We start from the raw sequence: 15,767 nt of genomic DNA on the forward strand, positions 1-15,767 counted from the left end.
ATGATCTTCTATCATTTTACATAAATGTCATTCAGTTTTGCCTTCTCCTGCTTCAGGAATGTCACTTGTGACGGGCTAAGCAAAGAGGAGTAAGTCAGTGGCTATATACGGAGATCCTATTTAAACCATCTTCTCTCTAAAAGTCTTGGTACATGACATTAAAAAAATTAATTTGGATTTTTTATCTTGGACAGATTCTTATTAGTTTCGGTTTGGGCTTCCTGCGTGTGTGTGTGTGTGTTTCTATGAGCACGTGACTCCACCCGCCCTCTCTCCCCAAAACTATTTCAAATAAGTTTCAAACTGCCCCCTTTCAGCTACTGTGAGAGACCTTGCAATCTTGGCTCTCTCTACCTCACATACGTAGCACTAAGGTCTAGAACCAGATGTTCTTCAACTTACAAAACCCTCAGTATAGTCATATCATCCCCTAACATAATCTTTTAATTCCTCACCACTATTGGTATAATTATAATTTCAGAGACCTAACACAAAATCCTAAGTTTATAACCAAATCTATACAATGGTCTAATCTTCTAAATGCAGGAAAACTAACAGACACATAAAGCAAGCCGAGGAGGGAAATCCAAGTTCCGGGTGGGCTCGTCTACCTGAGTGAATCCAAGTTTGATTCGTCTTTGTTTGAAAGTCTTGGCAAACTGTTCAAGCTCCTCAAGGTCACTGGGCTCCTCCAAGCTGGGAGTGTCGATTCGCTTTGGTGTTGCCTGGTTCTGTGGAAGTGTCTGAATTGGGGTTGCTGCTATTGTGCGTGTTGGGGTTGCTGGCTGTTAGAGGGGAAGGAGAAGAACAGACACACAAAAGGTGTTTAGGTTGCAACTGGACTGTGCAGCAAGTAAACCACCTACGGACACAGCTGTATTGGTGGAGGACTGAAGACCCTGTATCACGCAATGTTCATCGAGAAGAGCGGAGTGTGAAATCATGTACATATAATCACAGGGAAGGTTAAAATGTAAATATATGAAAAGAAGTTGACTACCTAAAAATGAAACCCAGTATATTCAGGTTTTCAAATGGTCTGAATACATGTATTTTATGCCTTTTAATAGATCAGTCTTCATTTTTTAGAATCTATTTCATAAACATACCACTTAAACTACAAGTTTCAAAACAGCAGGGACTATATCTATCTTGTTCATCACTATCTTATCTCCAACTTGTGACATAATATTATAAAAATATTATTATAAGATTATTAGAAATATCTTAAGGGGGAAAGTAAGCCACCGACAGTTTAACTAACTTACTGCAATAGCATCCTCTGTGTGCACCTGTTCACATTTTCCTCCGCAGACCGACATCTTTTCCTGTTACCCTGTTTTTAATTTGTTGCACTCAGTTTGTATCATCTGTAAATGTTTCCCACAAAGTAGGAGTACTTTTCAAATTTTCAATGACAAGGCAAATACTCCACTGATTGGAGTAATTTTATAATACGATTTAGACATCGGAAGGGACCACAAGGCACAAAATCAAAGCAGCAGAGTGTTGTTTTAATTGAGGTGTGACTGACATACAGCACAGCTACACATATCTAACTTACCTACCACCTTCAGGTTTACTCCTTCCCTCAGATCTACATTTTTTATTTTTTTATTGACTTTATTGGGGTGACACTGGTTAATAAGATTATATAGGTTTCACCCTGGCCAGGTGGCTTAGTTGGTTGGAGCATCATCCCTGTTCACCAAAAGGTTGCAGGTTCCATCCCCGGTAGAAGCACGTACGTGAGGCAACCACTGATATTTCTCTCTCTCTCCCTCCCTCGCTCGCTCTCAAAAATCAATAAGCATACCCTCAGGTGAGGACAAAAAAATTATATAGGTTTCAAGTGTACAGTCCTATGGATCTATGTTGTTTTTTGTTGTTTATTTTTGTTAATCTGTACCGCAGGATATTTTTTTCTGTTGATTTTTTAGAGAGAGTGGAAGGGGGAGAGAGAGAAAGAGAAACATCAATGTGAAAGAGACACAGATTGGTTGCCTCCTGCACGTGCCCCTTGACCGGACCTGAATCCTCAACCCTTCAGTCTGCAGGCTGACGCTCTAACCACTGAGATACCAGGTAGTGCAATGTTTTTAATCTTAACTGTAATTAAAGTACACATAATTTTACACTCTGCTTTTCCCACTTAACATCATGTTTTAACTTTTATCCCTATGGTTTTTCAGTCTCCCTATTATCATTTTCAAAGGCTGGCCAAGGCAATATGATCATAATTTAACAATTTCTTCATTGCCAGACCCTTATTTGTTTTCACTAACACAGGCAACACCACAATGAACAGCTCTGTGCATGCAGTTCTTTTTCCACCTCTGGAATTAGTTCTTTGAGATAAACTTATGAAGCCCTTTCTGTAACAGGATAAAAGGCAGGCAAAGACAATGTCACTGCCTCTGATCCATAGCAGCATGTCAGTTCTTACCATCCAACCTCTTCCCACGATCTGTTAGCAGTTTTCAAAATGCTTTACTAATTCAGGAAATAAATGGTACTTCACTGTTGTCCTAACTCTCTTTCTCTCATTATACCAAGTCAGCGTTTCCCACTGTGAATTATCTGTCTCCTGTGCTGTGAATTGCTGTGCATCTGAGCCCCTTTCTGTGCAGTACTAGTGGGGTCCTCATCCGAAAGGCTCCTCCAGTGTCACCGGTTAATTCTATTGTATGGATGCAAATTTCTCCTATCTGCTTTCTTCCTTTTATTTTTCAATATACCTAAGTTTTAAATTATCAAAGGAAAGAAAAAAAGGTGAACTTCTTTCCTTTCTAATATCATTTGTTGCTTCAAATCTGAAAAAACTTTCACATATCTCTAACTTGGACAAAATTTATTTTAATATACTGGTAAGCTTCTTCTATGCATTTTAAAATGTTTAATTACTGAAATCCATCTAAAGTTTATTTGGAGACATGAGAGTATAATCTTTTTTGTAGAAGAAAGTATAAAATATTCTTATTGTGGAAACACACGCCCTAAGGAGGCACCCTTCTGAGTATCACTAGTGAAAGGTGCTGCCCGACTGCATCGCCATTGCTCAGCTGATCCTTCCTGTGACTAGTCGCCCAGGTGAGAGATCATAGCCCAGGATTACACACCATGTCTGTGGCTGGGAGTTTTCCTCCTGTAGCTGAAATGGGTCACATACCCCTTGCTTGGACCTCATTAGTAACATGCTCTGTCCAACTGAACTAGCCCAGAAAATTACACAATAGGACTCCGCAGGCCTGCAGCAGGTGAGTGCCTCTCGATTACCCTGCTTCAGTGAGGACAAGAGTGCTCATCTCTGATGCGGTGACACTAGTAATTTTTAACCTGGCCATTGGGGAGGAGCCCAAAACAGCACCAACTACACCAGACATCTACATGGCTGCACACTTCCCAGTCTCAACTGTCAGACTGTTACTCCATCTCCAGGCTAGAAGTAGCTCTGCTCTCAAATAATAAAGACTAAGAATTGCTTGGGTCTCCTTAGGAGGGGTGGTTATTTTTATACTCAGCATACTGACAATAAAATGCACTGTTTAAATGTGCAGTCTGAAGTGTTTTGACAACCATGAACTGTTGCCACAAGTGAGATTCGGGATATTTCCACACCGCAAAGTTCCCGCGCCCTCTGTGCTGTCCGCCCACGCCCAGCCCTGGCAACTGCTCACAGGGTCTGTCATACAAACGGAAGCATCCAGCAGGCGTCTTTCACGTCTGGCTTCCTGCACTTATTTAGTGCTGTTGAAAGTCATATGTGGTGCTGACTGCGTCAGAGCACACTGCTTGCTACAGCTGAGTAACACCCACCACGTGGCTATGCCAAGGATACACTATCTATTCACCAGCTGATGGACATCTCGGTTGTTTCCAGTCTGGAGTAACTGAATAAAAGTGCTACGAACATTCATATACAGAGTTTGTGTGGAGACAAATGACTTGATAAGAAACTGCCAAGCCATTTCCCAAAGTGTCTGTGCCATTTGCAACCCCACTAGCTGTACGAAAGCTCTAGTTGCTTTACCTTCTCGCCACCCTGGGTACGGCCACAGTCTTTTTAATCCTGCCCGTTCTGGTGGGTAGTCACATAAACATTCCCTTGTGACTAATGATTTGGGGCACCTTTTCATATGCTTCCTGGGCACTCACATACCTTCTCTAGTGAAGTATCTTCAAATATTTTGCATACCCTCCCTTCTTAAAACATCAGGTTATCTTATTACCAAGTTGTATATATACTGAATTCTTTATATAGTCTTGGAACAAGTCTTTTATCAGCTATAAGTTTTAACAATATTTTCTTCCAGCCTGTGGTTTTTATTTTTATTTTTTTAACAGAAGTTTTTACTTTTTACAAAATTTATCAATTTTTTTCTTTGATGGTTAGTGCTCTTTAGTCCCATTTATGAAATCATTACTGTACCCAAGAACACAAAGATTGTCGCTCAGTTTACCTCTAGAAGTTTACGTCCACAACCTACTTCAAATTCACCTTCGTACAGCATGAGAACCAAGATCAAGGTCTGTCTTCACTAAGCATGGCCAACGGTTCCAGCACCGCTTGTTGAGACTTTTCTCTTCCCACAGAAACCTCTGCACCCTCATGGACAATCAGTTGGCCACAGATGTGTGGGTCCACTGGACCTTCACTCTGTTCCATTTCTATCCACATGTCAGTATCACACAGTCCTCATTACTGTAGTTTATAATAATTCTTGACATCAAGTAGCCGTTCAACTTTCTTACTTTTCAAATTTGCCTGGCTAGTCTAGGTCCTCCACAGTTCCATATAAATGTTAGTTAGAAACGGCATGTGAATTTCTAAAAGAAAGCAGGCTGCGTAGTGATGGAATCAAGTGGAATCTATAGATCAATCTGGAGAGAACTCACATTTTAAAAAATCAAGCCTTCTGATTCATGAAAACATTAGGGCTCTCCATTAATTTAGGTCTTCTTTAATTTCATTCAGCAATATCTTGTAGTTTTCAATGTAAAGGTCTTACAAATGTTTGTTAAACTTATCCCTAGGTACTATAAATATTTTTTTCTTAATTTCAACTTCCAAATGATCATTGTGAGTACACAGATTTTTTTGTATATCAACTTTGTATCCTACATACTTGCTAAAATCACCTATTAATTCCAGCAGCTTTTTGTGGCTTCCTTAGGATTTTCTACATAGGCAATCATGCCATTTACCAATCAAGACAGTTTCATTTCATCTTTCTAATCTGTGTTCTTTATTTCTTTTTCTTGTCTTATTTGTACTGCTAGAGCCCTCAGTACAATGCTGAGCAGGAAGCAGTCATCTTTATGATGCTGGGTTTTTGGTAGATGCCTTTTACCAGGTTAAGAAAGTTACCTTCTATTCCTAGTTTGCAAGAGTTTTTATCATAAACAGATGTTGAATTTTTGTCAAATCTGGTAATGTGTGAAAACTTTTATAACTACAGACAGAGCCAGTGGTGGAATGGGCTCCCGGGTCAGCAGTTCAGAACGTCATCTAATTTACAGATGAGGAAATGACACACTCAGTCACTAGATAAGCTAGATAAGAAGGAGAACTGGTCTAATGCTCCCACCTCTCGGTGCCTAGACTGGTGCTTTTTTTTAGAGCTATACTCTGGTAGAAATGAGCTAACGCAACACCTGAAAGTTGAGAGGAGAGAAAACACAGGGGTAAGAGACACTCTGCAGCTCCTGAGAAAGGGCCGAGGGCAACTCGGGTTCTCACTGAGGCACCAGGCCTCTAGTTCAAGTGGCAACCTCTAGTGCAGCGGTGGGGGAGGGAGGTCACACAGCTGGAACTCATCACTCACGTACCACTAACACTGTAATTCTTTATGAGCATACATGAAAAAGGGACTCCTTGAAGATTTTCAAGAACTATATCAATTTGGTAGTGTTGCTTTATCAAGTTGATAAGCCCAGCTTTGAACTTCTGGTCAGTTTTTGAATACTAGAATTATTTTAATTAGGATGGTGTGTGTGTGTGTGTGTGTGTAATTCAACGAAGTCCAAAAGTCCCTTAAAACAACAGGACAAGAGGAAGCACCCCCCATGGGAGAAAGCTGACCTGGGAGGTGAGGGTGATGCTTGGCTGCGACTGTAGGAGGTTGGCTTGGCTTTGCTGAGGTAGTTGCGTTAAAAGATTTTGCGCTTGCAGGAGACCTGTTAAAACACAACACATTAAGCCAGGAACATCAGGACTACTTTGAACACATGGTGAAAAAGAATAAGACAGTGAAGTGAAAATTTCCAACTGAACCCCTGGTACTCTTATTGGTCTTAAAACTCTTAATGTCTTATTTGCCTAAAGTTCAATATTGCTAGTATGACTTAGGCAAGAAGATATGAAACATGAAACTGAGAGTGATGTGTCTTTAGTGTAGCCTGAATAACCCTCCGACTGGCCAATTCTTTACTCTAGGGTGAAATGGATGGAAGTGAAGAAACAGTCTAAACGGAAGCAGCTTGACATTCTGAAGAGCTCGATCTCACCCAGAATCCTCACAAACAACCAGAGAATTACCTAGGTCTTGAGGGCAGCAGACTATCCTTTAAGTGGAACAGGTATTTACACAACAAAGGTTCTGGGGGAAATGGTCAAGAAAAAAGGCTAAGAAACAGCAATGATGAGGAACCGTAGAGAAGCAGTAGTGGGCTGAAGTCTTCCTGATACCTGACAGCCTCTGCACTGATTCGATTAACCAGCTTCACAAACGTGATAAACTTTTATTATTGATACAATAAAAAGCAATGAAGATGGTTTTTATCACTCACAAACTGTGCACACCTTCTAATAAAACATCCTCTCCTTCTCAAACTTTAAAAGAAACCAAATGATTGTTAGAAGCATATACTTCAGTGCTCAACCCACGTTCTTTGAATACCCTCCCACAAAAAACTACCCAAAGCACCAGAAGCAATTTATCTAATTTATGTTCAGCACATCAAGGGAGTTCATTTAGACTTTTGGCGAAACTTTTGGTTCCTCACTGGTGATGAGAGATGAATGGCAGGGAAGGACAACCTTCAATATTATGGAATGCATGAAAAAATATTTTTCTTAACCTGAATATTGAGTTTAAAGGTCATTAAGATTTAATGAAAACATTGTTCTAATGTAAAGTTTCAGGGCTGCGTGCCCTGTAAGTGGACAGGCTATGAGTGGGGCTCACCCTGCTGGCCCTGGGGCGTCTGTGAGATGATGAACTGTGTTGGCTGCAGGTTGGTGGTCGGATGTACCAGCACAAACTGTTGCAGGTTGAGATTCTGCTGCTGAAGTTGCTGTAGTTGCTGCAGATCCTAAAACATTAGAATTAAAATGTGGTTGGAGACTGGGATAAAAGCTTGCTTAATTTTAAGGTTCTCAGATGAGGTGTTCTGTCCTAACCCAATAAGGCAGAGTCAACACTTTCCACTCACGCACGTGCAAACGGCGTGCTCTGTGTGCACCCACAAAACTGGAGAAGAAACTGCAGGACTGTTTTTGTTGGCAGATGTGGTGTCATGACTTACAATAAGCCTAATCTTCAATAGTTAGTTGACTGATGTTTCTCTGAAGTAAAAACTGAGAGTGCTATATGAATTTGCATAAACAAATTTAAAAATCTATAATGATTTATGAAATTTGGCATCAGCTTATTGAACTCAACTGAGAAATCACCGTAAAACATTTTTAAAAGTTATCCATATAAAAATCTGATTGACAACATATCAATATCACTTTACATTGGCCTAGGAATTATCATTTTCAATATGCTTTCACTTATCTTATTAAAATAATGTCAACGTAGGGTCTCCCATCTTAGGCACTAACAACATTTATTTGGTGATGAAGAAAGTGGTCAAAATAAAAACGTTATCTTGATAAAGATTGTATATAATAGTCATAAAGGTTAGTCTGACATCTATTCCTTACTCCTACAGTTGATTCTTTTTACTGTCTAGTCAAACTCCAGCTCCCATTTAAGTCCATACCAAGGCCTCTCTGGGGGGAAGAACACAACTGTCCAGCACTAGACTCCTAACAACTCTTCACAGATTTCACTGCCGTGACTACTTACTCTCTCTTCCTGTCATTGAGACGAAGGATTTCATTTACCTTTCCTCCTTGGTTGTATTGGCTATGCCTCTTAAATACATTTTTACTATCTCTGGATACTTGGTCCCAAAATGTGAAAAACGAAACCAAACAACATTCTAACACAGTTCTGCCCAAAGCTCATCACGCTGCAGCAGATGACTCGCTGACTCCCACATGGATGGCAACACTCACTGCAGGCACGGGACAGGACCCAGGCCTGCAGTAATTGGCTAATTAAAATACAGTAATCCCCTGCTTCAGAAATATGCCAGCTAATTATTCAAGAATTGTCACTTAATACAAATAGTCAGTTATTCAAATAATCACTTAGGTGTTTACAATAACTCAAATAAGCAAACAAATGTATTACTTGTAGTTCAGTGGTAAGGAAGGCTACCACTTACCTCACTGATCTAGGGCTCCTCAGCCTGTAAGGTCTCCACTAACAATCAGAAAGTGAATTTCCTATAAAAGAAAAGCTGCTGTTCTATTGCTCACGTCCTGCCCTGGCTCCGAGGCTGTTCCTCTCCCTGCCTTGGCTCCGAGACTGTTCCTCTCCCTGCCCCAGCTGTGAGAGATACTCACTCACCTGTGCAATCTGTATGGGCTGAGACAGGGGGATCTGCGTCATGGGCGTGGCGGCGGAGGCTGAGATGGTGGCCCCAGCAGCGTTGTGCTGTTGGCTGGCGGAATGCTGCTGCACCGCAGCGGCCAGCAGCTGTGCCTGTGCCTGTGCCTGCTGCAGGAGCAACTGTTGCTGGGCTGGCGTCAAAGTAAGCTAAACAAAATTAGGACAAACATTGGAAAGGATTGAAGGAGAAGGGCCCCTAATTCAAGCCAAATGCTCTGAAGTAGGTAACTCAAGTGGTATTAGACTTTAGCTACCAACTTCACATGCTCATTTAGCATGAGGCTAAAATGTTCATCAGGGATCAAGCCACCATTACTGGCAGAACATTTTAAAGAAAATGGTGGACCTCACTTTGGACTTAAATTGTTCAAGCTTGTCCAGGGCCCTAGGGTTCAAGCAAAAAAGTAATTAACTAGTTAGCAAGAAGTAAAAAAACACACACGAATCTAGGCTGACAGGCATGAAAAGAAATTTATACTCAACAGAAAAGCAAGTGATTAGTCATATGAATGAGAACCAAGGATGCTGGATCTGACCATGGGAAGGGCTGATAAGGCCTAGCTGCTCCCCATTAGCATGAATCCTGCCATACTCCATCATTTCCACTATGGCTGAAGATATGACTCAAGAATATGAGCTCCATTTGTTTCTTTTCCAGTCTCCCTACAGCCCCCCGCCCCCAAGAGTCTTTCTGTTATTGAAAGCAGTGGGTCTGTGCAACTTTACATCCCCTTTCCGACACGTTATCTCTGTGAAACAGGTGGTGACAGTCCCTCTCTCTACATGCAAATAATTCTTTATGCTCAGGTTTAATAGAAGCTCCAGCCACATTAACCTGGAATCCCAAGTGTCCCTTACTATTGTAGACACTCGTCACCCAAAGTAAAACTCAACTAGTAACATGGGAAATGTATTTAGAGCAGGCTTTAACTTGCTTTCACAATGCAACTTATTTCAAGCACACTTAAAACAGTGTGCTCTTCCTTCCTTTCGTTGATACTCTTCAAACAAGAAGGCGTGCCGTAATAAAATATTCTGAGGAGCAAGCATGGCCCTTAGTGGCATACCCCCCCCAAAGGGTCAGGAATGACCTGCCTGTGCCCTAGAGACGGAATCCAAATCAAGCGATTCAAAACTCAATTTCTTTCAAGGTATGTTTATAGAGGTTTCATACATATAGAAACGTGCATTTATCTCTACCAATGGGATTTTGTAAACAATTTTGCAATTCTTAAAAGAGCCTCCTACTGCTGAAACATACTTAACAGAGATGAAGGGTATAAAAAATTTTGTGAGTTGATGTGACATGAACTGATTAATAAATAACTCTTCTTTACCATTCCCCACCCAAAAAAAAGATAATTTAATAGAGAAATTTTCAGCATTGGGAAACTATTTTAAATGGTGTCTTACAGCAAAGGTAGCTAAAAAGTTAAAAGCTCGATATATTCACATAGGCCAAATTATTACCAATAAAAATAAATGACATTTATTGAATGCTATGTTCTAAGCACTGTTTTGTTTTACATGCATTATTGCCCTTAGTCTTTATCACAATACAGTGGCATGGGCATTATTTACATCTGCATTTAACAGAAGGAACACTGAGGCACAGGGAGATGGTGATTAGCCCAGGCAGCACACTGAGAGCCAGAATGCCAGACCAGAGGCTTCATTTTGGAACATTACACTGTAACTTTTCTTCTTTTGTAGGCACTATTCCGTTCTTTAACTTCTGCTCTGCAGTGATGTCATAACTCAAACTGTTACCTACTATTCATCAAGCAAGAGTCTCACCCACAGGACAATGACTCTACTGCATGACGAAGTAACAGTGGAAACGTGGGCTTAGAAACGCCCTGTTTATCCTGAGCATCTGCAATTGTAGAAAAGATACCCTGAAAACGTAAGAAAAGGTAATTCCCTTTTTAGAGCTGCCTCCAGTGTAGAGTTCCCTAAAGACTCAACAGTGCCAGGCCCAGCCACGTTACTGCTGCTGCAGCAGGGTTCTAATCAGAGAACAGCCGATGGCAGCATGACACACAAAGTCTACCACGATTCTCCAGGAAAACTTACCCCAGTTATCTGCCCTCCAGCCAGCATGAGCTGGGTCTGGGGGATGGCTGCCTGCACTGAAGGCTGCTGGGAAGGCTGGCTTGGCTGCTGGGAATCCCCCGATTCTTCATTAGATTTAGACTGAAGGTGGGAGGGGGGCAAAGAGAGTTCAAATCGTTCATTAAAAGAAATGTACTTATAACTCCATATTTCAAGAATTATTTAAAACATGAACTTACTCAGTCATGAGTTTTCTGGTTTTACTCTTTTCCTTTCTTACAAATCTTTGTATTTTCCTAATTTTACATATTAAGTTTTTAGATGTTTTTGTTCCAATGCCAACAAAGCTGCAATTATAATTTTTAAGAAGAAAAAATAATTCGATCCTCTACAAACCAATGGAATTCACCCAAACCCTCCCCTCTGGGGAGGAGTGATGGGGGAGCGCCTTTTCCACCCCTCTACATTACAGCCTCCAGCCCAAGTTCTGACATGTATTTGGTGGGCCGTCTGGACTTACTACCACTGCAGAGTGATTACCTGGCCCTCGGAACTCTTCCTCTGATATCTAAAGAACTGTCAATTTAGCACCGCCCATCAAGTTACACAGCAGCTTAGAGGGAAATGCTGCCCTCAGGAGGGAAAGAACTCAGTCCTAGAGGGGCTCTGAGAGAACATTTTATGTTAATTAACGCTGGTTATGCAGAGCACTGAAATTCTGCATAGATTTGCATATTTCCTACCACCTGTTTTGGGGACTGCAGCAAGGCTAAATAACATAGAGGCTCTGATTAATTCTGCCAGTCAGTGAGAGATAATTAGTGCAGGACTGTAAACACTCGGCACTGGAGATACGCCTGTTTGCCAACATCTCTCAGAGGGATGAAAGTTTACCATGGCAACCAGGGCAATTTGCCGCCTCCTCTCCCTCAGAAAGGGAGGTCACATCTCCTTTTCTTTTTCCTCCTTGTTTCCATGTGTTACTAGGTTCATATTCTGCACCAGGATTCATGGAATGCTCAGCGCAAGGTCTTGAGTCATTAGCAACACTAAAATCAATCTTACAGAATACTGTGTCCCCTCTTGACTGTGTTATCTATCTAAATACTCTAACGAAAGGAAGCAGCAGGTCGACTGAATTATTAAGGAGTCATGCCTAATACTTGAACTTGGCAGGCCTTTGCCATATGGTTCGTAAAAGCAATACAGCCAGATTTAAGTTTTGTTTTAAATTTGTGACTGTCTGAAGCCCATCAATATCTATAAACAGGTTCCTTACAATCCTCAGAATCAGAACATTTTGGAGCAGAGAGGAGCCTTGTCAATCCTCTAACTTCCCCTCTCCAATGCAGATCAGAATACTCGAGCCCCGGAGGTTATGTGACTTGCCAGAGGTCACAGAGCCAGCTGGCACAGAATGAGACAAACCCAAGACCGGCTCACAATTCTGGCTGGTTCCTCTGCACCAGAGTATATCTCTCAGATGTGACAAAGACCAACAAAAGTCAGTTTGAAACAGAAGGCATTTAAGGTATTATTTGGCTTGGTATTTAGGGATGTGCCACAGCTGCATAACTTAGGAACATTTTTCCTAGACTTACACATAAAACTTTGAAAGCCAACTTTTCTTGATCACCTTTGGTCACTCACAGCAGCAGCACAGTATAAAATCTATCTTCATTAGTGGCAATGATAGTGATTATCACTATTTGGATCTTCACGAGAATCAGTAATACAAAAAAGGTACTACTCCTAAGTACTTCCTATTATAAAATTATTGCATGCTCATTACCCGCAATTGGAAAACGATGGGGAAAAATAGAAAAATTGCCCCACCAGCCCACGTGCCAGCTTACCTGTACATTTAAGGACTGAGCAGCAGCCTGTAAACTTGTTCCAGCGAGCTGGACCTGCAGGTAAGTCACCAGGGGCATTAGGCCTAACTGCTGCCACCATCATTAGTGCTGTCATCAATAAGGACTGCAAAGGCCTCTACCAGGTGTGCCACTGAGCTAGAACTGAGACTACAAGGATGTTTATCTTCTGAGGTTAAAACTGTGCGGACAAGCTCACAGTCCTCCACCTCCCACTAGAAAATGTTGCTCCCACTGCTTTCTGGAGGGTGTTCCCCACACTATTATAGCATCACCAGGTTGCTGCACTTGTGTCCGACATTCCTCATGTCATATTCTGCTTGTTTCATACACTCAGATCTAAAAACTTAACTCATCTTCCACACTGTGTTAAAGAACATGTAAGAACAAGCTACTTAGGTACATTATTGTTATCATAAACTATCAGAATTATCTGCTCACTCTAATTTCAAAATCTCCATGTATACACCAGAGTAAAAACCTTACATATATGCACACCACACTGTCAAGTCCTTATGATATGATAGTCCTAACTCCAAGCTCCTGGCTGGCTGAAGAACTTTGTCCTATGAAGCGCACATCGAAGACTGTCATACTATCTCACACTTGCACTTCATATATTCAGAAATTCAAACCACAGTTATATTAAAATAACCACTACCACTGGGACCATGAGAGGAATAACTAACTCAGGCAAACGTCATCAATGGAGGAATAACATGATATGGACACATTCTCAGCTGGGGGGTCAATAGCTATAGTTAACTAAACAGGATGTGGACTAGCCATTCAGAATGACACAATTAGATGTGATTAGCACCAGGCTTAATCAACTTAAAAAGCCCCACATCCTGAAAGACCTTCCCAGGCCGCAGCATCTATGCGTCCATCCTTTACTTGCTCATAATGGAGCAGAACATTCTACCTGGTGGAGATGTCCAAAGAAAGCCTGGGCCTGGGCTGTTGAGATTGCTCCTCCAACAGGCACGGGCTGCTTCTGAAAGTCCAAACCATTCGTTTGTGTGCCTAGAAAGCAAGCAAAAGAATGTAACTATGACAAACACAAACTCAACTGAAATGAAGCACTAGACTTCAGTTACCAACGTTTACCAGTCTCTGTCTTGTATAAGTGCTTTTCCAAGTCCCTCTGCGGAGGAGATGAGGGAGGAGGGGGAGGTGCACGAAATGACTTCTCTCCTAAAGGGGGCTGCAGGACAAGGGCCCATGCACATGGGGAGCTTAGGAAACAGCAACAAAAACACAGGTACTAATGACAATCTACGGGAGTGTTGGAGCAATCAGAAGTGGATGGGTGACTGGGAAATGGGCCAGACAAGCACGAGACGTGAGGTGCTTTAAGGACGAGATTATTGTCATCTCGTTGCTGTTGAGAATGGTGGAGACGGAGCTCCAGGGATGTGCTGGGGTTCTCCCTGGTCTCATCCTTCTCGGCATTTGGTTTCGACAGAAGAAATTCACTGGTGACTTTGACAAGAGCAAGACAGACTTACTATTAACTTAAAAGCATTAATAAATGGCAAAAGCAACCATTTACATGATAATAAATTTCTTCAATCCCAAAGTATAGCTTGAGTCCTATAACTAATTGGCAAGGGCTCTGTGATAACTATAATTTACAAATGGTATGCCAGTACTTTGACGCTGTGATCGGGTGTGAGAAGAGGACTGACTTACGGAGACATACGACCCTAATAGCCAGAAATCCATCCAGGGCACCTAACAGGCTGCTCAAATGACCACGCCCAGCTATTAGTTAGAAATTATCAGGACACCTTACACTGAATAAAATATAACAGGCTGCAGGAGCCTGAGCATCATCAAGACACACGATGGGGTACTGCCCTTCCACTTGCCGCCACTGAAGCACCTCTCTTCTCACCTCACCCGTCACACAGCACAGCAGTTAGGAGAGTACAAGCCAGAACCTTAAGCAGTATTTATAAAAGGTGGAACATTTGCCATTACATGTCCTAATTTGTAGCAAACGTATCACTTTTCCTTGAGATAATTATAAAAGAAGTGTGTATACACATTTCATCTCCTTAAAATCTCGGAGATTGTTCTTTTATGTGGCTCAGTGGTTGAGCGTCGACCTATACACCAAGAGGTCATTGGTTCGATTCCCGGTCAGGGCTTGGAGCTCAATCCCCAGTAGGGGGCGTGCAGTAAGCAGCCAATCAATGTTGAGATAGTTAAAATCAGGAGAGTAAAAATGTCTATCAGTGATGAATGGATATAGAGAAAAGAGGGTAGAAGATAAGAGGGCACCAACATGAGGAGATAAAAAGTCAAAGAGACACAGAGAGGTGCAGGGGCAGGGTAGTTTAATGCTGTCTAATGTGCAGCAAAGAGAAGGAAATGCTACGAAAGAAATTAATCCAAAGAGAGCAGAGGAAAGCAGTAAGAAAGTTACGGCCAAAAATTAGTGAAACAGCAACAAAGCACATACAGGTGTAAGCAAAAGTAAGTTTACAGTTGTAATACAAATAAATACAGTAATAAATAATAATACAAGAATAAACTATGTTTCATGTATGCACAACTGTAAACCTACTTTTGCCCACTCCTATAATAGAAACATCAACTTGTTTCTTTCAAAAAAAATCAAATAACTTACCAACTTCTGTTACGATGGAACAAGAAAGTAAGAGACCGAGCAAGTAATTTAAGGCTAACACAAAGGGCACTGTTGAAAAATGCCACAGATACTAATAGGAGGACATACTGTGAACCAATAAAATTCATGCCAGTAACATGAAAACTTAGAAACAGATAACTCTAGAAAATAGACACAAATAAAAAGCCTAAACAATTTTCCTGTTTGTTTACAAAATTCTAAGGAAAAATAGTTCCAATCTTATACAATTTTTCCAGAGATGGATGAGGAGGGAACACGTCCTAATTCATTTTATGGGGCCAGTAAAACCATGATACCAAAATCTGACACAGACAAGTAAGAAAAAGAAAACCCCCCACATAAGTCAGATTTACTCATAAACATATATGAAAATAGCCTAAATAATAATAGCAAAAATAATCTAGCAAGATAAAATATTATAATTAAGATGGACTTATTCCAGGAATGCAAGGT

General features: G+C 41.2%; 1 protein-coding gene across 1 annotated transcript in view; it reads right to left on the bottom strand.

Moving 5' to 3' along the window:
- Nucleotides 1-15,767, bottom strand: part of POU2F1 (POU class 2 homeobox 1) — a 99,753-nt gene that overhangs the window by 15,885 nt on the left and 68,101 nt on the right. The window contains exons 3-9 of the mRNA XM_081121017.1: nt 13,581-13,681; nt 12,638-12,691; nt 10,803-10,922; nt 8,685-8,873; nt 7,188-7,314; nt 6,083-6,177; nt 612-785 (exon numbers count right to left, since the gene is read on the bottom strand). Coding sequence (XP_080977143.1) covers nt 612-785; nt 6,083-6,177; nt 7,188-7,314; nt 8,685-8,873; nt 10,803-10,922; nt 12,638-12,691; nt 13,581-13,681 — 860 coding nt within the window. The remainder of the gene's footprint in view (nt 1-611; nt 786-6,082; nt 6,178-7,187; nt 7,315-8,684; nt 8,874-10,802; nt 10,923-12,637; nt 12,692-13,580; nt 13,682-15,767) is intronic.

This window comes from Miniopterus schreibersii (genome assembly GCF_964146895.1).
Source record: "Miniopterus schreibersii genome assembly, chromosome: 19".
Classification (NCBI taxonomy): Eukaryota; Metazoa; Chordata; class Mammalia; order Chiroptera; family Miniopteridae; genus Miniopterus; species Miniopterus schreibersii.